Here is a 21778-nt window from a genome sequence, read left to right as displayed (position 1 = left end):
GACTGGGTAAGAATGGCAGACACAGATTTCTTTCCCAAAAGAACATTATTGAACAAGATGGGTTTTTATTGCAATCAACATTGGTCATATGATCTATCTATTAACACTCTTTTTCTCTGTTGCATTATGACATCACTTCTTATTTAATCCCCCCAGCCTCCACTCCATCACAAATCTTTCCTTTCGTTGTTCCTACCACTACCACCTTTTCCCCGCATCATGGTTGCACCTCGGGCTCCATCACCAAATATCATTATAATGCTACAGCATGAATCAGGTAGGTTCCCACACATGATATATGTCCTCAAGGACATATACCAGCTCATAGACAGGGCCAGGCTGCATCTAAAGAAATAGAATCATAGAATCATACAATACAGAAGAGGCCCTTTGAACCATTGAGTCTGTACTGTGAAAATCTAGCACAAGGCCATTAATCTTGAACGTAATGTCATTTCAAGTGCTCATCCACATAGTTTTATCCATATTAATTCTGGCTCTTTGCTCACTGTTATCGTGCTTATGTATTTTAAACCAAGCTAGATGCTCACAGCAACCCTGCTTTGTATTGTCTCAACTTGCCTTTTGCACTTTTCCCTCAGTCGGAGATACCAGGTTGTGCCTTGCCTTGTCACTGAACAGACACAAAGTTAGGAAGCTTGACCCAGTTGTCAGCAGACCTTCACTCAGGGGTTCCTGGCACAGTAAGTCAAGGACAGGCTCACTATCACTCCAGGCCCTGCTCGGGGTAGTCAGAGTCATGATCCTCTCCTCATAAGTAATGAGGAGCCAAATGACAGGTAGCACCCTGCTCAGCTTGAGACTCTTCTCACCTCTTATGAGCTAATTTCCTCAAAGAAGGGAGTTGGTTGGCTGGACAGCAGGTTTATGATGCTGAGTGACATCAACATGTGAGTTCAATTCCTGCACTGGCTCAGGTTACCATGAAGGACTCTTCTTCTCAACCTTTCCCCTCAGTCGAGGCACAGTGAGCCTCAGGTTAAGCCACCACACTTCATATCTCTCTCCCTCGCGCGCGCTCTCTCTCTCTCTCTCTCTCTAATGGGAGATTAACTCTATGGTCTAGTAAAGACAGTCGTGACTTTACCTTACCTTTCTTCACAGAATAAAAGATAGGCAGACAGTACAAATGAAAAAATTGAGGGTTGTGAGTGAGGGAGTAGATGGTGCAGAAAGCATGCAGGGTTAGTGGTTTCCAGGGTTGGAGTGAGTGAGGGAACATGATGCAGGCAATAGTGAAATTCTTTTCTGTCTGAAATTCTTTGCACAACTTCGAATTGCTGCTAGAACAATGTCTATTAGTTATCATTCTTTTATTACACTGTAATTTGTGTGTTTTACACTTCTTATGCACTTTATGTCATATACATGGACTTTAGTAAGGCATTTGATAAGGTTCCCCATAGTAGACTAATGGAGAAAATGAAGTCACATGGTGTGCAGGGCGTTCTAGCTAGGTGGATAAAGAACTGGTTGAGCAACAGGAGACAGAGAGTAGTAGATGAAGGGAGTTTCTCAAAATGGAGAAAGGTGACCAGTGGTATTCCACAGAGGTCAGTGTTGGGGCCACTGTTGTTTGTAATATACCTAAATGATCTGGAAGAGGGCACTGTTGGTATGATCAGCAAGTTTGCAGATGACACGAAGATTGATGTGGGTAGCACGGTGGCACAGTGGTTAGCACTGCTGCCTCACAGCGCCAGAGACCCGGGTTCAATTCCCGCCTCAGGCGACTCTCTGTGTGGAGTTTGTACATTCTCCCCGTGTCTGCGTGGGTTTCCTCCGGGTGCTCCGGTTTCCTCCCACAGTCCAAAAATGTGCAGGTTAGGTGAATTGGCCATGCTAAATTGCCCGTAGTGTTAGATGAAGGGGTAAATATAGGAGAATGGGTCTGGGTGGGTTATGCTTCGGCGGGTCGGTGTGGACTTGTTGGGCCAAAGGGCCTGTTTCCACACTGCAAGTAATCTAATCTAATCTAATCTTAATGGAGTAGCAGAAAGCATAAGGGACTGTCAGAGAATACAGGAGGATATAGATAGACTGGAGAGTTGGACGGAAAAGTGGCAGAGGTTTTCAGAGAGTTATAGAGATGTACAGCATGGAACCAGACCCTTCGGTCCAACCTGTCCATGCCAACCAGATATCCCAACCCAATCTAGTCCTGCCTGCCAGCACCTGGCCCATATCCCTCCAAACCCTTCCTATTCATATACCCATCCAAATGCCTCTTAAATGTTGCAATTGTACCAGCCTCCACCACTTCCTCTGGCAGCTCATTCCATACATGTACCACCCTCTGCGTGAAAACGTTGCCCCTTAGGTCTCTTTTATATCTTTCCCCTCTCACCCTAAACCTACGCCCTCTGGTTCCGGACTCCCCAACCCCAAGGAAAATACGTTGCCATTTACCCCATCCATGCCCCTCATAATTTTGTAAGGTCATACCTCAGCCTCTGACGCTCCAGGGAAAACAGCCCCAGCCTGTTCAGCCTAGATCCTCCAACCCTGGCAACATCCTTGTAAATCTTTTCTGAAGTCTTTCAAGTTTCACAACATATTTCCAATAGGAAGGAGACCAGAATTGCACGCAATATTCCAACAGTGGCCTAACCAATGTCCTGTACAGCCGCAACATGACCTCCCAACTCCTGTACTCAATACTCTGACCAATAAAGGAAAGCATACCAAATGGCTTCTTCACTATCCTATCTACCTGCGACTCCACTTTCAAGGAGCTATGAACCTGCACTCCAAGGTCTCTTTGTTCAGCAACACTCCCAAGGACCTTACCATTAAGTATATAAGTCCTGCTAAGATTTGCTTTCCCAAAATGCAGCACCTCACATTTATCAATCCAGACAAATGTGAGGTGATGCATTTAGGCAAGACTAACTTGAGAGTGAATTATACAATGAATGCAAGAGCCTTTGGAAAAGTTGATGGGCAGAGAGATCTGGGAGTGCAGGTCCATTGTACTCTGAAGATTGCTGCACAGGTGGATAGAGTGGTCAAGAAGGCATATAGTATGCTTGCCTTCATTGGACGAGGTATTGAGTATAAGAGATGGCAAGTCATGTTAAAATTGTACAAGACATTGGTTCGGCCACATTTAGAATACTGTGTACAGTTCTGGTCACCACATTACCAAAAGGATGTGGACACTTTGGAGAGGGTGCAGAGAAGGTTTACGAGGATGTTGCCTGGTATGGAAGGTGCTAGCTATGAAGAAAGGTTGAGTAGGTTAGGTTTATTTTCATTAGAAAAAAGGAGATTGAGGGGGGACCTGATTGAGGTTTACAAAATCATGAAGGGTATAGACAGAGTGGATAGAGACATGCTTTTTCCCAGGGTGAAGGACTCAATAATGAGAGGTCACCCTTTCAAGGTGAGAGGTGGAAAATTTAAGGGGGATACACGCGGCAAGTACTTCACACAGAGGGTGGTGGACGTTTGGAACGCGTTGCCAGCAGAGGTGGTAGAGGCAGGCATGGTAAATTCATTTAACATGCGTCTGGATAGATGCATGAGTAGGTGGGGAGCAGAGGGATACAGATGCTTCGGAATTAACCGACAGGTTTAGACAGTACATTTGGATCGGCTCAGGCTTGGAGGGTCAAAGGGCCTGTTCCTGGGCTGTAAATTTTCTTTGCTCTTCTCTTTGTTTATGCCGCCATTTGTATGATCGTGTAGTTTATGCTGTCCATGTAGCACCTTGGGTCCTGGAGGAAATCTGTCTTGTTTTTTACTGTATCAGTTATACAGTTTTCGATCCTTTATCCGAAATGCTCGGGACCAGCTGGTTCTCGAAATTCAGAATTTTTCGAATTTCAGAATAAGTGGCAGTTTGATGGTGAAAGTTTTAAAAATCTTTCCTCAGAACAGAGTTACTGTGAATAAAACGGGCGCTGAAACAAAATTTAGGCCTGCCAGTGCTGGGCCATGCCCCCACATGTCACATCTGAGTGACACGTATTGAATGGGTGTGGACTTGGGTTAACTGTTCGCACCCAAATAACCTTGTTAATTAGAAAAAAACTTCACAAAAATCCTTTGGACTTTGGAGCTTTTCGGATCTCAGGATTTCGGATAAAGGATTGCCTACCTGCATGTGGTACAAATGACAAACAAAAGCTACTCTACTCTGATAGAGCAAGAGCCTCAGTGGAATTTGGCTACACAATCCTGGGTGTACAAGGAGTACACTAGGGGGCTGAGGACACATCCTTGGGGGATCCAGTGTTGAGCGTTATCGTGGAGGAGGTGCAGTTGTCTATCTTCACTGATTGTGGTCTGTAGGTCAGGAAGCTGAGGATCCAGTTGCAGAGGGTGGAGTTGAGACCTAGGTCTTGGTATTTTGAGATCAATCTGGAGGGTATAATGGTGTTGGAGGTGGAGCTGTAGACAATGAGCAGGAGTCTGACATAGGTGTCCCTGTTGTCCAGATGTTCCAGAGTTGAGTCCAGGTGTAGGGAAATGGTATCCACTGTGGACCTGTTACGTTGGTAGGCAAATTTTGAAGGATTGAGGCAGGCTGGGAGATTGGGAGTTGATGTGGACTATGAACAGCCTTTCAAAGCACTTCATGATTATCTGCATTGAACTCCATCTTTACTCAGAGAGTGGTAAGGGTGTGTCTGCCAATGTAGTTAACTCTGCCACATTAAGGACATTTAAACAATCCTTGGATAAGCACATGGATGATGATGGGATAGTGTAGGGGGATGGGCTTAGATTAGTTCACAGGTTGGTGCAACATCGAGGACTAAAGGGCCTATTCTAATTTGTATTATTCTATGTTCCATGGAGGTCAAAGCCACTGGGCCATAGTCATAAAGGCACTGGACCTTCTTCTGACATTGCTGAGTATTCCTCCAGCCACCTGAGAGCGCTTTAACCTGGGTGGTAACCTCAGACCAGAGTGGCAGTCTGGTATCATGTCCTCCCGCTGGCTCTTTGGGAGGACAACATCCTATGTTGGCATCACCTGATCGAGCAGGGCCTCCAGGGCCTCCACAAAGCAAGATGCCAAATTTCCCTGTGTCAAGGGCTGTGCAGAGCTGCTCTGAATTGGCAATGGTCCAGGTGCATAACAGGCTTTTAAAAATGGCTCGGCACAAGGCATATCAGTGAATTGTGGCATACCCAGCGAGTGGCAAATTGTTCTGGGCGTGATGCATGTAAGATGGGGTGAAACTGGATGTTGAGTTGGGCGGGGTAGAAAATTAATGAGCTGAAGATGGTAAGATGGAGTGAGAAAACATTCTAGGCCACACAGCAAGAAATGCTGCACAGACCTGGCATAGCTATTACTTAGTTAAAAAAGAAGGTCAAATTTAGACCATTAAGTTTTTTTTCTCTCCACACATGCTGCTTGACTGGCTGAGTTTCTCAAGCTTTTGTTTTCTTCTTCCAGATTTCCAGTATTTGCAATATTTTGCTTTTAACTGAGTTTCAGCCAGTCTTTAATCGGTCACTGTCCACCCCTCGGACTTGACAGGCTTTGGACTTAGCAGGGGTCCCATCCTGGGATTATGTCCAATATACAATATAGCACTTTGATATTCAAATTATCTGCATGCCTCCTCTGCGATGGTAGCCACTGCCTCTGATGAGCCACTATCAGCAAGACTACACAGAGGTGGGCATGTATCATATCAAAGTTTCAACCTGGTCATGCCTCCAGTCCACAACTGTGGCACCAGGAAGACCCTACTCCCTGGCAGCATGTACGTGTTATCTCTGTACCATAAGCAACATCACACTGAACTTTCATGATTTGTAATCTGTATGATTTATAATACTGATAGCTAAGTCCTTTCCTCTGCAACTCCATACATTTGTAGGTGTAAGATTTGGCAGTGAACAAGTCAATTTGCATCTGATTGTTTTAAATTCATAAATCATCAACAAATAACATTAGAGGCAGGATGGGATTATTTTCTCCCTTTCCCTTACCTATGATCATGTAACTTATTTCTGTTTCCAATTATTATCTTTGACCAAGTTCGAAACAAATATAGATTTTGCATTAAGACACTTTCAAGTACTGTATAATGGAAATTCTAGGCACAAGTTGGACTTTTCTATTTGTCTCTTTCGGTAACTCTATAAAATCTTTATGTGCAGACATACTTCCTGTCTATCATATATGAGGCATCCCATTTCTAAGTCCAGTCTCAGCTCTCAAATTGCAAAATGCAATGTCTAAATGCAACTGACTGATCACAATTTAGTAGATATGTATTAATTCATTCAAACATGGAAATTGGGTGTCTTACTTTTGATAATACAAAACAGTTATAAAGATAACCAATCCTGAATGATTTATCAGGAGTCTAACAATAAGCAAAACCAAAATGAACCATCAAGTCACTCAAAATATAGTCTTTAAACATTTTCAAAAATCTAATGAGACGAGAGGTGGAGTTATGGTTCATAACATGGTAAGAACAAAAGGTAACAAGATAAATAAAGGCATCATTAAAATTAATGCCTTTTAAAATATCCACTACCATTCAGGATCTTATAAGCTTCAATCAATCACTCAACCCTATTCTGAACTCCAGTGGAAACATACCCAACCTATCTGATCATTCCTCATTGGAATTACTGCGCACAGCATTCAAGGTCTGGTCTTACCAAGACCCTGTGCAATTGAACACAACCTCCTTACTTTTACGTTCAATTTCTCTTATAATAAAGCATAGCATTCATTGGACCTCTTAATGACCTACATGCCAACATTTTGTGACAAATGCATTCTAATACCTGGATCCCTCTCCATCTCAGAAGTTTGCAATTGCTCTCTAAGCAATATTCTGTTTTTTTTTAATTCTTCCTGCTAAAATGAACAACTTTGCATTTTCTCACATTATACGCCACAAGCCAGATTTTTGCCCTACACACTCAACCCTATTCATAGCCTGCATATCATATTGATAATTTATTTTCTAACTATCTTTGTGTTACCTCCAAATTTAGTATCTTCAATCCCTCAATCATAAATTGTAAAAAGTTGACCACCTGGTACAGACTCCTGTGGGAACACCTTTGCCATATTCTTCCAATCTGAATAAAACCAACTTATGGTGGCTCTCTCTTTCTTCTAGCCAGCCAAACCTCTATCCACACTAATGTGTTATCACACACACATGAGCTGCAATTTAACACAATAGGCACCTTGTCAAATGCCTTTTGGAAATCCATGTCCAGCAAATCAAAGGCTTCCTTTTATCAACAGTGTCTGCTACTCAGAGTGACATGGTGGCTCTGTGGTTAGACCTGCTGCCTCACAGTGCTAGGGGACCTGAGTTCAAATTCCAGCCTCGGGTGCCTATCAATGTGGAGTTTGCATCATCTCTGTGTGGGTTTCCTCCCACAGTCCAGGTGGATTAGCCATGGTAAATGTAGGGTTATGGGAATAGGGTGGGGGGGCTGCTCTTTGGAGGGATGGTGTAAACTTGATGGGCTGAATGGCCTCTTTCCACACTGTAGTGATTCTTTACTCCTTCAAAAAATTCAAAATAAATTGATAAAAATGATTTCCATTTCACAAAACTACGTTGACTCTTCCTGACGGCTTTGAGTTTTCCCAAATAACCACTCATAAACCCCTTAATGATCACTTCTAACATCATCTGCAAGCTAACTCGCCTTACTTTCCCATTTTCTGCCTTCCCTCCTTGAATAGAAGAGTTTTGTTTGCCAATTTCCAGTTTGATGGATCCTTTCCAGACTTTATTGAACTTCAGAGAATTAATAATAACTACATAATTTGCCAACTGCTTTAAGACCCTTGATTTCTCAACCCACAGCTCCATTTGTTTTGTTTAGCCCGGTTACCTAGTGATTGTAACTCCAAATTTTTCTCTTCTTTCAAATTTCTGATTTATAGTGACCTTTTTACATTGCTTTGCATTCCTCTGAATGGCTGAAACAGCACTGACCTTGGACCAGACTGGCAGTTAGGTGTCATGGCCTCCTCTGCTGGTACCGGGGCAAAAGGATTTTCCTCCTCTGCACCACCCTGTTTGGCAGGTATCTGAGTTCCTGCCTGCAAAACAAGGTGCCAATCTTTCCTTCTCTGCTATGCCTGGAGCAAATATCAAGAACCACGCATGGCAGTTCTTGTCCAGACTCTCAGTGCTTGTCCAAGTGTACAATGGCCTTTAAAAGGTGACAGCAGTGCAAGGGCTGCTGGTCACTTTAAGGATATTCCAGCAGTGGCGAGTTGTACCAGGAATGACGTGTGTTAAGATGTGAATAGAATCAGGCCAGTGAGTTGCCGTTGGGTGGGTTGGTTAGTTAATGCGGCATGTTTGATAAGGTACTGCAAGAGATCAAAATCCTTTTGTCCTGGTATCAGCGAAGGAGGCCATGACACCTGACCCTGCCAGTCTGGTCTGAGGTTTGCCACCCCAGTCAGTGCTGTCTCAGCCATCTAGAGGAACACAGAGCAATGTAAGAAAATCACTATAAATCAGAAATGTGCCAATCAATCAGCTAGAAACTATCCAAGATATTTGATGAAACCAATACTTCACTAAAAATGTAAGAATCAGCTGATAATTTTTAATAAATACCAGTTCCTAATTTAACTTCTTCTGCTGCATGCTGAAAAATGAATAGAAGAGAAAAGCAGTTCCTCTCTTTCCTTTACCAAATCCCCCACTTAGCACACTTTGTTTCTTGCAGGAAACCTTACTTAAAGAACTTCTCACACTCTATGTACTGATTTCATACTTTAAACCAAATTCCCAAATCTATTCAAATGGGATCTGCCTTACTCTGGCCTCACCCTCATACCTATATAATTAGCCTTGGTTTCTTAGTCATTACATATTTATTGGAATTAATACTTTTCAAATTATATTTTTAACGGGACAAGGCAAGTGTGTGCCGTCAACTTAAAACCCTGTAGTTCTCCCCGTCGACTTCCGAGTATTCCTCCTCTTCGTCCATCTTGAAAACAAAACCACTGGTCTCTTAAGATTGCCAGGTTTTGGAATACGCAGTAAATTACCATGTATCTGCACCCTGTCTTCATCTTACTTCCAGCAGCTGGTAGTGGTCTACCTTGTCACAAGACCTCTTCTCCTTGCTCCTTTAGACCAAGGGGGACTCCTGGAATGTCTCTTAACCAACCTCTCCCTATTTCGTATTAACTTAGATCTCCAAGAAAGAATTGTTACACAGCATTAATTTTCTCAGAGAATTTCCAAATTAAATGTTACAATTTTGATGTGGACCAGAAAGTCTCTTGATATGTACTTCGTCATCCTCAATCAGCAAGCAAGGATTGAAAGTTGGGTATGGCTGTAAGTAATGTTAACAAACCTCGGTACTGACTTCTTTACCTGTTCAGTTGTTTGCTGTTAGAAGAGGTGATAAATTCCTGAGCTACCCAGCAAAATGGAATGTTGCCTAATTAATAGGCGCAAGGACACAGTTTAATTAGTCATCAGAGATTTAAGCAAGTTTGGGGCAATCATTCCCAAAGCATCCTGAAAATATTTCCCCAGCATGACTTCTTGACCTCAAGACCAGCTAATCAAATGTTGCATCTCAAGACTGCATCTTGGCCACCTTGCAGATTCTTTAAACCATGAGGCGATAAGCTAGAGAAGCAGAAAAAGGCTATTTGGCCCATTGGGTCTACTCTGCCATTCATTGAGATCATGGCTGACCTGATGATCCTCAAGTGCACTTTCTTGTCTTATTCCCATAACCCCTGATTCCCGACTGATTAAAAATCTTTCTATTTCAGACTTGAATACAGTCAACAACCCAGATATGACAACCCTATGCAGTAAAGAGTTCCATATATTAGCTACTCTCTGATTGAAGACATTCCTTCTAATCTCTGACGCCCCCAACAAGGGAAACAACCTCTCTGCGTCTACCTTGTTAAGCCACCTAAGAATGTTTCTCATATGTTTCAATAAGATCCTTTTTTTTTTGAAAGTCCAATGAGTACAGGCCCAAATGACTCAACGACTCAATAAGAAAATCGTTCCATACTCAGGATCAATTGAGTGAACCCTTTCTGACTACTTCCTTAGATAAAGGAAGTAAAATAGTTCACAGTATTCTAGATGTAGTCATAGAGTCATAGAGATGTACAGCATGGAGACCCTTTGGTCCAACCTGTCCATGCCGACCAGATATCCCAACCCAATCTAGTCCCACCTGCCAGCACTCAGCCCATATCCCTCCAAACCCTTCCTATTCAGACACCCATCCAAATGCCTCACAAATGTTGCAATTGTACCAGCCTCCACCACTTCCTTTAAAAGCTCATTCCTTACACGTACCACCCTCTGCGTAAAAAAGTTGCCCCTTAGGTCTCTTTTATATCTTTCCCCTCTCACTCTAAACCTATGCCCTCTAGTTTTGGACTCCCCAAACCCAGGGAAAAGACTTTGTCTATTTATCCTAGCCAAGCCCCTCATAATTTTGTAAACCTTTATAAGGTCACCCCTCAGCCTCTGACGCTCCAGGGAAAACAGCCCCAGCCTGTTCAGCCTCTCCCTATAGCTCAAATCCTCCAACCCTGGCAACATCCTTGTAAATCTTTTCTGAACCCTTTCAAGTTTCATAACATCTTTCTAATAGGAAGGAGACCAGAATTTCACACAATATTCCAACAGTGGCCTAACCAATGACCTGTACAGCCGCAACATGACCTCCCAACTCCTGCACTCAATACTCTGACCAATAAAAGAAAGCATACCAAACGCCTTCTTCACTATCCTATCTACCTGCGACTCCACTTTCAAGGAGCTATCAAGCTGCACTCCAAGGTCTCTTTGTTCAGCAACACTCCCTAGGACCTTACCATTAAGTGTATAAGTCCTGCTAAGATTTGCTTTCCCAAAATGCAGCACCTCGCATTTATCTGAATTAAATTCCATTTGCCACTTCTCAGCCTATTGGCCCATCTGGTCCAGATCCTGTTGTAATCTGAGGTAACCGTCTTTGCTGTCCACTACACCTCCAATTTTGGTGTCATCTGCAAACTTACTAACTGTACCTCTTATGCTCGCATCCAAATCATTTATGTAAATGACAAAAAGTAGAGGCCCAGCACCGATCCTTGTGGTACTCCACTGGTCACAGGCCTCCAGTCTGAAAAACAACCCTCTCCCACCACCTTCTGTCTTCTACCTTTGAGCCAATTCTGTATCCAAATGGCTAGTTCTCCCTGTATTCCGTGAGATCTAACCTTGCTAATCAGTCTCCCATGGGGAACCTTGCTGAACGCCTTACTGAAGTCCATATAGATCACAGAAATTCTTTGTTACTTCTTCAAAAAACTCAATCAAGTTTGTCAGACATGATTTCCCACACACAAAGCCATGTTGACTATCCCGAATCAGTCCTTGCCTTTCCAAATACATGTACATCCTGTCCCACAGGAATCCCTCCAACATCTTGCCCACCACTGAGGTCAGGCTCACCAGTCTATAGTTCCCTGGCTTGTCTTTACCGCCCTTCTTAAACAGTGGCACTACGTTTGCCAACCACCAGTCTTCCGGCACCTCACCTGTGACTATTGATGATACAAATATCTCAGCAAGAGGCCCAGCAATCACTTCTCGAGCTCCCCACTGAGTTCTCAGGTACACCTGATCAGGTCCTGGGGATTTATCCACCTTTAACCTTTTCAAGACATCCAGCACTTCCTCCTCTGTAATCTGGACATTTTGCAAGATGTCACCATCTATTTCTCTACAGTCTATATCTTCCATATCCTTTTCCACAGTAAATACTGATGCAAAATATTCATTTAGTATCTCCCCCATTTTCTGTGGCTCCACACAAAGGCCGCCTTGCTGATCTTTGAGGAACCCTATTCACTTCCTAGTTACCCTTCTGTCCTTAATATATTTGTAAGAACCCTTTGGATTCTCCTTAATTCTATTTGCCAAAGCTATCTCATGTCCCCTTTTTGCCCTCCTGATTTCCCTCTTAAGTATACTCCTACTTCCTTTATACTCTTCTAAGGATTCACTCGATCTATCCTGTCTATACCTGACATATGCTTCCTTCTTTTTCTTAACCAAACCCTCAATTTCTTTAGTCATCCAGCATTCCCTATATCTACCATCCTTCCTTTTCACCCTGACAGGAATATACTTTCTCTGGATTCTTGTTATCTCATTTCTGAAGGCTTCCCATTTTCCAGCCATCCCTTTACCTGTGAACATCTGCCTCCAATCAGCTTTCGAAAGTTCTTGCCTAATACCGTCAAAATTGGCCTTTCTCCAATTTAGAACTTCAACTTTTAGACCTGGTCTATCCTTTTCCATCACTATTTTAAAACGAATAGAATTATGGTCGCTGGCCTCAAAGTGCTCCCCCACTGACACCTCAGTCACCTGCCCTGCCTTATTTCCCAAGAGTAGGTCAAGTTTTGCACCTTCTCTAATAGGTACATCCACAGACTGAATCAGAAAATTGTCTTGTACACACTTAAGAAATGCCTCTCCATCTAAACCCTTAACACTATGGCAGTCCCAGTTGATGTTTGGAAAGGTAAAATCCCCTACCATAACCACCCTATTATTCTTACAGATAGCTGAGATATCCTTACAAGTTTGTTTCTCAATTTCCCTCTGACTCTATAATACAATCCCAATAAGGTGATCATCTCTTTCTTATTTCTCAGTTCTACCCAAATAATTTCCCTGGATGTATTTCCAGGAATATCCTCCCTCAGCACAGCTGTAATGCTATTTCTTATCAAAAATGCCACTCCCCCTCCTCTCTTGCTTCCCTTTCTATCCTTCCTGTAGCATTTGTATCCTGGAACATTAAGCTGCCAGTCCTGCCCATCCCTGAGCTATGTTTCTGTAATTGCTGTATATCCTAGTCCAATGTTCCTAACCATGCCCTGAGTTTAGATTTCTTGCAGTGTGGAAACAGGTCCAACAAGTCTACACCGACCCCCCCGAAGACCAACCCACCCAGACCCATTCCCCTACATTTACCCCTTCACCTAACACTACGGGCAATTTAGCATGGCCAATTCACCTAACCTGCACACCTTTGGACTGTGGGAGGAAACCGGAGCACCCGGAGGAAACCCACGCAGACACAGGGAGAATGTGCAAACTCCACACAGACAGTTGCCTGAGGTGGGAATTGAACACAGGTCTCTGGCGCTGTGAGGCAGCAGTACTAACCACTGTGCCACCGTGCTGCCCATTGCCACCGTGCCTTCCTTGTTAGGCCCCTTGCATTGAAATAAATGCAGTTTAATTTATGAATCCTACCTTGTCCCTGCCTGCCCTGACTGTTTGACTCACTTTTGTTCTCAACTGTACCCGTCTCAGATCGATCTCTTTCCTTACTATCTCCCTGGGATGACCCACCCCCCGCCCACCAACCTTACTAGTTTAAATCCTCCCAAGCAGTTCCAGCAAGTTTCCCTGCCAGTATATTAGTCCCCTTCCAATTTAGGTACAATCTGTCCTTCTTGTACAGGTCACTTCTACCCAAAAAGAGATTCCAATGATCCAAAAATGTGAATCCTTCTCCCATACACCAGCTCCTCAGCCATGTATTCATCTGCTCTATCCTCCTATTCCTGCCCTCACTAGCTTGTAGCACTGGGAGTAATCCAGATATTACTACCCTTGAGGACCTCCTTTTTAAATTTCTGCCTACCTCTCTGTAATCTCCCTTCAGAATCTCAACCTTTTCCCTTCCTATATCGTTGGTTCCAATGTGGACAGTGACCTCTTGCTGACCCCTCTCCCCGGGAGAACATTCTGCACCCTCTCTGAGACATCCTTGATCCTGGCACGAGGGAAACAACACACCATTCTGCTTTTTCTCTGCTGGCAACAGAAACGTCTGTCTGTACCTCGGACTACCAAATCACCTAACACAATTGATCTCTTGTACCCCTTGTTGCATTAGAGCCAGTCTCAATACAAGAAACTTGGCTGTTCGTGCTATGTTCCCCTGAGAATCCATCACCCCCTACATTTTCCAAAACAGCATACCTGTTTGAAATGGGTCTATCCACAAAAGACTCCTGCCCTAGTGCCTACCTCTCTTACCCTTCCTGGAGTTAACCCATCTATGTGACTGTATCTGTGACTTTCTCCCCTTACTATAATTGCCATCACATTTGCTGTTTCAAATTCCTCATCGCTTCTATCTGTCTCTCCAACTGATCCACTCGATCTGATAAGATTCGCATCCAACAACATTTATGGCAGATATAATCCGCAGTAACCCTTAAACTCTCTTTAAACTCCCACATCTGACAAGAAGTACATATCACTGCAAAGGCCATTTTTGCTCCTTCACAATCTACAGACCCAGAAAATAACACCGTCTTATTCCTCTACAAAACACAACACCAGGTTAAATTAATAGCTATGGCTTATATTATAAGTTTAATCAAGAGACTTATCACCAAAAATATGTAATCAAGAAAGAACCCTCTGTACTCACTAATACAGCCTTTCTCTTGGACAGACTTAAAACAACAATTATCTGATTCTATGTTGTGAACTCCGCCCAAACCGGTTCCTCCAAGATTAGTTGTGAATTTCACTGTTTGTTAATTTTCCCAGATGCACTCCGATATCCAGCGACACATGAATTCAAAAACAGCAAAGGCAGTAACTGTGCATGTTCTGTCTCTCTTTCTCTCTCTCCTGCCCTGTCCTCTTAATGTGTGTCTTCCTTTGTGTGTTCTCCCTTTTAAAACTGCTGTTGTTTTGACTTTTTTTTCCAAAGTTCCAAAACAATGCAACAGTATATAAAACAGTAATTGCTGCTCCTGGAATTCGAGGAAATCGCCTCCAACACGTAAAATACCTCAAAAAAAGGAGCAGCTCTTACAGCCAGAAATTATTCTCGTCCTCCATCTTCTGTGTAGTGCCTTGTATAGTTTTAGCAAGACTGCCCTATTTTTATATTCCATTCCCATTGAAATAAAAGCCAACATTCTCTTTATCATCCCTTATTATCCACTAAATTGGATGCTAGCTTTTTGTGCATTTACCACCTACAGTACCAAGGAAGAAAGAATCAACTGACCTCTGGCTATGTCTAGTTCAATAAAAGCAGATCATACTCTAGTATCTTGCCTAAGTGACCATTACTCATGTATTTAAAAAAAAGTTCTGTGATTTACATATGAATGAACTGAAACCTACATGCCCTTTCTAAAAGAGGAAAGACTTAACAAACAATCCAGGTCATTTTCAATATATAATTTCAGTTACATCACACTGTAAAATTTTGCTAAAAATTCTGTGTCTCACGATGTTATACTTCACAACCACCTGATGAAGTAGCAGTGCTCCGAAAGCTAGGGTTTTCAAATAAACCTGTTGGATTATAACTTGGTGCTGTGTGATTTTTAACGTTACTCACGCACAACACGAAGCTGCATGTAATATTGTTTAATTGAGAGAGGCCTAATGACTCAAGTGCCTACGTGGCTCTTAATCTGGCTGGCCTTCCCTACAAAAGGTAATGTGGGGCCAGATCAGTGGAAAATCAAAGGGTCTCCAAGCTCAAATTCCTAATTTACACTCCAGTGAGTGATGCTTTACACCAGGAATGCAACTTTGGAAAACTTGCTGCATTATATATGATCTAAATCTCGAATATGATTGCTCAAGCACTCATTTGATGTTGGACATAGCTGTTATTCATTTGGAGAAAGTACAGTGATTTATCTAAGAGCTGTAAGTTATAGTTAGTTATAAGTTATACTTACAGTGTTAGAGATTCATTGTTCATTCCTTGAAATGCATTTTCAGGTATGGTTTGAAGATGCAAATTGTCACATATTTCTCTGAAAATAAATATGCAAATTTTATCAAAAAGAATATTAAAGCACTCTAATTAATAATATTATGTCAGTCTATGGTTGTGAACAATAACTTTTACTCCTGGATGGAATGATGATTCACATCAATTAAAATCGATATCTTAAATCATCACAGAAATCATCACTTAAAAAAAACACAACCTCTGTAAAGCACCCTGGCATAGGTTTTAAGTTTCTTACTCCATCTTTTCCCTTCCTTTTAGGAATGTAATTAAGTTTTTTTTTGTTTATCTACTTCTGGGACGTGAGCATCACTGGCTGACTGGCCAGCATTGTCGGTCCTAGTTGTCCTTGTGAAGGTGGTGATGAGCTGCCTTTTTGAACTACTGCATTCCCTGCACTGTACATAGATAGATCCACATCGCCCTTAGGGAGGGACTTCCAGGATTTTGACCCAATGCCACCAAAGGAGGGTGATATATTTCCAAGTCAGGACGGTGAAAGGCTTGCAGAGGAACTTGTGGGTGATGGTGTTCTCATGTAGCTATTGCCCTTATCCTTCTAGGTGGAAGTAGTCATAAGCTTGGAAGGTGCTGCCTAAGGATTTTTGGTTTTTTAATTTCTGTAATGCATCTTGTATATAATGCACACTGCTGCTACTGACTGTCAGTGGTGGAGTGAATGGACGTTTGTAGATGTGGTGCCAATCAAGCAAGCTGCTTTGTCCTGGGTGTCTCTGTCTTCACGAGTGTTGTTGGAGCTGCATTCATCCAGGCAAGTGGGGAGAATTCCATCACATTCCTGACTTGCACCTTATAGCTGGTGGACAGAACTTCAAGAGTTGAGGTGAGGTACTTACTGCAGTGTTCTTACCCTGCTCTTGTAGCCACTGTATTTATACAATGAGCCCAGGTGAATTTGTAGTCAATGGTAATAATGGTGATAAGATTGTCTTTATTGGAGATGGTCATTGCCTGGCATTTATGTGGCATGAATGCTACTTGCCACTGTTCAGTCCAAACTGGATATGGTTCAGATCTCTTTGCATTTGAACACAGACTGCTTCAGTATCTGAGAAGTCATGAATGGTGCTGAACATTGTGCAATCGTCGGCAAACACCCTCACTTCTGACTTTATGAGGGAGGGAAGGTCATTGATGAAGCAGCTGAAGATATATGAGCTGAGGACATTATCCTGAGTAAATCCCATAGGGATGTCCTGGAGCTGAGATGACTGACCTCCAACAACCACAAGAATCTTCCTACGTGCCAAGTAAGGCTCCAACCAGTAGAGAATTTTCTGTCTAATTCCCATTGCTTCCAGTTTTGCTGGAATGCTTCTTGATGCTACATTCAGTCAAATGATAGCACTATTGATGAGACCTTCCATCACTTTACTGACGATCGAGAGTAGGCTCTACTCAATAAAGAATGAAGAAACTGAAGTCGTGGCAAAATCAACATAGGAAAAAGCTTTGAGTCGCATGAAGAGGAACCTTCATATAAAGGCAAATTCAGGTGCTTAACTGAATGTATTCTGAATACCCAGTTCCCTGGAAGTCACTCTGCAGTTTTTTTTTATCATTTTGAAACAAGAATGTCATAAATAATTCTCTTAGAATCAAAGCAAATTGACAGCTGCCTGAAATAGAGAGAATGGCCGATAAGATTTGGTGTTGAATATCAATGACCAGCTGTTCATTAATGGAGTGCAACCACTTTGATTCTTGTAGGTCCTGGGAGGTGAATTATGGCTATCACCACGACCAGCATCAGCAATTCCCCCCATCACCTCCATTCCAACACACACACACGCTGCTCACACCATGTACAGCGCAGAAACTTGTGAATCCAACAACTCGATGAAATTAGTCAGGCCCTTGCTTTATGAGTTATTGAGAGGTGGCTATTGCTGATAATTCCAGCATTTATTGCTCATCTCTCGTTTCTCTGAGAATGAGGCGTTTGGTATTTTTCTTGACATGTTTCAGTCTGATTTAACTGAATGGCTTACTTAGCCACTTCAGCTGCAGGTTTATGTGGGCCTGGCTAACAGCACTGGGTTTCCTTCATGTAAGGATGTTTTTTAATCCTGTTTAATTTTATGGCAATCTTATAGGATCACAGTCACTTTTACTGATACCAGTTTTTATTTCCAGATTTTTAAGAATTTAATGCACAATCTCAAACTACAGTGTTGGGATTTGATCTTTTTTATAGTAACTGGGTCTCTGTGTTAAGCATCTTTTAAAATCCAGTAATCTGCAACATTATTACGTCCTTGCAATGGTCCCAATTCATATTAAGTTGGAATAGTAATAAATGAATTGTCCTGGATGTCCTGAGAGTGACAGCATCATGCAGCTGGGTCCTCAGTGTGCATCATCTCCCTGTTCCAGTATCCTCTGATCTTACGGAGGAGTTATAGGAAGAATGTGAAAACTCAGAATACATGTACATCACCCTGTTTTAGGTAAGAAAGAGAAAAGAGTGGAAGATTGCAGCTTCACAGGGTTTCCAGGGTGACAAGAAGTGCTTGCTAAGTTAATTAGCTGGTACCACAGATCTTTCAACTTCACTCAACAAGATCTGTGGATAATGTCCCAATGACCTAATTAGCTCTTTTCTCAAAGATGGCGATACTGATGATTTGAAAAGGCCCCCCTGGCTGACTCTCCTGCAGTGAATGTTATAGCACAACTTGTTCTTATAAATGAGAATTCAGGGTAAAGCGATAACAGCAACATCCACGGATTTATACATCTGTCTTTAATTCCCACCAGAAGGATTTACAGATTCTGAATCACTGAATTTGTGAATGCGCTATTTGGTGCTCTGCCTTTCTGCTTTGTTGGCACAGACAGTGCTTGCTATTTGTAATTCTGTCCAAGTACATAAGGAAATTGCAAAACCATACAAAAATCCGATAAGCATGGTAAGTGAAACAGCCAAACACTCTTCATCTTTTACCTGCATGTTCACCAGTCTGTTGCTAAATAGCAACTGCAATTTTTAAAAAAATTGCATAGAAGCTTCTTGGTAGCTCATCTGCTCACTGTGGTGCCAGCACTATTGAGTATGCAAACATTGAAACTGGTGGTGAAAAGTATCCATTTTCCTGTGATTGCCGTAAGTTCATGCGAGCAGTGTAAATCACTGAGAAAATATAATCAAAAAATTGACTTTTAGCATCTAACAGCAATTGTGTATGGCTCAAAGCAGGCGTTAGGTTGATAAAGCAGATTTTCCTTGACCAGCTTGTATAGGTTTAATGCCCGAGTCTCTTTGTGATGTCTCCAATAAGCCCCAGAATTCTCACTGACCGCTTTAGGAAACAGGCAAAATCTGTTGAGTCAATGAAGAAGGTGAAGGGCAGGCAGGGGATTGCAGGAAAGGGTATGATCTTGGGAAATGCTTTTGAATAGGCCAACAGCATGTTGGAGGGTATATTTTGGGAACACAAAGGTCAATGCCAATTCCTCTGGGGCATATGAAAAGAAATCAAAAGCCTCCCTTGCAGCTTCCAGCAGTCTTTCAAAGGACCATTTTTTATACTGTCGGTTCGGTGCCTGGTACGAGTTAGCAGAATGTATTTAGCCTATGCCCCAGCTATTTGCATCTGGAGATCTGTTCGGAGCCATACCACAATGACCCAGTTTTGCATGTTCAAATACCATGTCGCCTGTCTCAGGCAGGTGGGCTGCTTGCAGATTACAAGATTGCCCAAAAATTGCATTGGGTTTTGATGTAGGGTGAAGTGCTTCCTTGCTCTCAACCACTGCATTTTCAACTACTATTTGCCTATTTGTATGATAAGATGCAAGCAGCTAGTAGTTGAAAATTATATCCCCACTAGTTTCAATGTGTATGCTGGATGCACAGTTAATATATAGCAGGGAAGTTGACTAATTTGGCTTTCTGGTGCATATTTCAACACTTAACAACATAGTTCCATTTAACAATATAATTATTATCTAATTTATGATGCCTGCTTCACTATTTCACTCTTTTGTTATAGTAGTTCATTCCCCGCATATAGTTCACACTAATACATATTGTCTATTCCTATTATCTGAGAGATTGATGTGAACAGTGATCTTGAACTGAATCATTGTGCTGATGGTGCTCTCCTAATGATGCTAAGTGGGAAATTCAGGATATCAATCAAGCAACAATGTCCACAAAACAACATCTGCATATTTGTGGAACTGTGCTATTAAGCTCTGAATATGCTTTTGCATCTTGTGCTGCTTGTGAATATGTGTCAGAGCAACAGAACTAAGAAAATTACAGCACAGGAACAGACCCTTCAGCCCTCTAAGCCTGCAACAATCCAGATCCTCTATCTAAACTACTTGCCTATTTTCTAAGGATCTGTATCCCTCTGCTCCCTGCCCAGTCATGTATCCGTCTTGATACTTCTTAAATTATGCTACCATGACCGCCTCTATCACTTCCGCTGGCAACACGTTCCAGGCACACACCACCCTCTGTGTAAAGAACCTTCTACACATATTTCCCTTAAACCTTTCCCATCACACCTTGAACTCATAACCCCTAGTAATCGAGTCCCCCACTCCGGGAAAAAGCTTCTTGCTATCCACCCTATCTATACCTCTTATGATTCTGTACACCTCCATCTTTCTAATTAAAATAATCCTAATCAACTCAACCTATCTTCATAGATAGCCCCTTCATATCAGGCAACATCCTGGTGAACCCCCTCTGCACGCTCTCCAAAGCATCCACATCCTTTCGGTAATGTGGCGACCAGAATTGTACACAGTGTTCTAAATGTGGCCAAACCAAAGTCCTATACAACTGTAACATGACCTACCAACTCTTTTACACAATACCCTGTCCAATGAATGCCTTATGCCTTCTTGACCTCTCTATCAACCTGCATTGCCACCTTCAGGGTACAATGGACCTGAACACCCAGATCTCTCTGTACATCAATTTTCCTCAGGGCTTTTCCAGTTGCCATATAGTTCGCTCTTGAATTGGATATTCCAAAATGCATCACCTCACATTTGCCCAGATTGAACTCCACCTGCCATTTCTCTGCCCAACTGTCCAATCTATCTATATTCTGCTGCATTCACTGACATTGCTCTTCACTATCTGCTACTCCACCAATCTTAGTGTCATCTGCAAACTTGCTAATAAGACCACTTATACCTTCCTCCAGATCATTTATGTATATCACAAACAAAAGGAGTCTCAACACGGATGCCTGTGGAACGCCACTGATCACAGTTCTCCATTTTGAGAAACTCCCTTCCACTCCTACTCTCTGTCTTCTGCTGCCCAGCCAGTTCTTTATCCATCTAGCTAGTACATCCTAGACCCCATGCGACTTCACTTTCTCCATCAGCCTACCATGAGGAATCTTATCAAATGCCTTACTGAAGACCATGTATATGACATCTACAGCCCTTCCCTTATCAATCACCTTTGTCACTTCCTCAAAGAATTCTATTAAGTTGGAATACATGACCTTCCCTGCACAAAACCATATTGCCTATCACTGATAAGCCCATTTTCTTCTAAATGTCTTCTCCAGCAGCTTCCCTACCACTGACATCAGGCTCACCGGTCCATAATTACCTGGATTACTAAGTTGCCATCAGGACTATAGGGGCCAGGGATAAGTACAGGGCTGTAAGTTGCATGGAGGGTGTGGGGGGCAGTGAGGGTCAGGTACAGGCCACTAGTTGGTATCATTTGGCAAAGGATGGAGTATACAGTGTGAGTGATGAGGCTGGGGAATGTGTTAATTCTTATTCTTGAACTTAGGCAGGTTTTTCACCCATCTCGCCTATGCATTGGGCATCCTCTTCCAGTTTTCCAGGTCAGCTGCTTTTTCTTAATATCCAGCCTGCACTTGCCATTCACAGAAAATGTAAAGTTCAGACAGCCATTTTTAAACATCTGAATGGTAGAGCCAGGAAT

The 21778-nt window shown here is 42.4% G+C and overlaps 1 protein-coding gene across 1 annotated transcript in view; it reads right to left on the bottom strand.

Moving 5' to 3' along the window:
- LOC140482657 (lutropin-choriogonadotropic hormone receptor-like) overlaps positions 1–21778 on the bottom strand; it is a 111449-nt gene that overhangs the window by 19468 nt on the left and 70203 nt on the right. Inside the window, exon 6 of the mRNA XM_072580160.1 lies at positions 15770–15847. Within this exon, the coding sequence (XP_072436261.1) occupies positions 15770–15847 (78 nt within the window). The remainder of the gene's footprint in view (positions 1–15769; positions 15848–21778) is intronic.

The sequence above is a fragment of the Chiloscyllium punctatum genome, chromosome 11 (genome assembly GCF_047496795.1).
Source record: "Chiloscyllium punctatum isolate Juve2018m chromosome 11, sChiPun1.3, whole genome shotgun sequence".
Classification (NCBI taxonomy): Eukaryota; Metazoa; Chordata; class Chondrichthyes; order Orectolobiformes; family Hemiscylliidae; genus Chiloscyllium; species Chiloscyllium punctatum.
The sequence above is the reverse complement of the archived record's forward strand: the minus strand, read 5'-3'. Positions and strand labels throughout refer to the sequence as shown.